The sequence below is a fragment of the Atta cephalotes genome, assembly GCF_000143395.1.
Source record: "Atta cephalotes unplaced genomic scaffold scaffold00005, whole genome shotgun sequence".
Classification (NCBI taxonomy): Eukaryota; Metazoa; Arthropoda; class Insecta; order Hymenoptera; family Formicidae; genus Atta; species Atta cephalotes.
Genome location: NW_012130069.1, coordinates 6340312 through 6340932, shown reverse-complemented (window position 1 = coordinate 6340932; position 621 = coordinate 6340312). Strand labels below are relative to the sequence as shown.

The window sequence follows — 621 nt, the reverse complement described above, 5'->3', positions numbered from 1 at the left end:
TGTTTTGTGAAATTTAATTGTTTATAAACGGATGAGATACTTAGAAAAATAGTTACACACACACACACATAAAATCTATATGTATATGGAAACTACAATAATAAACAGTAAACATTCGTGCAAAAAGTATAGATCAATAGGAATTAGTGTATTATTTGTTACATGTTTATACATTTCAAAATTCACATCATTAGTTTAAATAAAATCGTCATCCAATGATGTTCTCATTTTTAATCTAACATTAAGATTATCAAATATATAACGTAAATGTCAAGAATTATTTTTATTATAGACATTTTATCACAAATATTTGAGATTATCTTACACCATTCAGTTTAGAAGATGGCAAAATTTCGTCGACTCCTAGGCATTGCATTAATGTTTTATTCCTGCTTATTAACAACATCAAGGACAATAATGCCTAATACTACAGTCCAGCAAGAGGATGTAATGGATGATTATTTGACATTACGATTAGTCAGCACGGTAATATGATATAAAAAAATCATATTTCACAAAAAATATATATATATATATATATTTATTATATATATATATATATATATATACATTCTCAAGTGTATTACTAAAATTAATACTAAATTAAAACGTAGTAAATTT

At 23.8% G+C, this 621-nt stretch overlaps 1 protein-coding gene across 1 annotated transcript in view; it reads left to right on the top strand.

The window, feature by feature from the left end:
* The first annotated feature begins 342 nt into the window (after positions 1-342).
* Positions 343-621, top strand: part of LOC105626622 (venom acid phosphatase Acph-1-like) — a 3496-nt gene continuing 3217 nt past the window's right edge. Inside the window, exon 1 of the mRNA XM_012207914.1 lies at positions 343-486. Coding sequence (XP_012063304.1) covers positions 343-486 — 144 coding nt within the window. The remainder of the gene's footprint in view (positions 487-621) is intronic.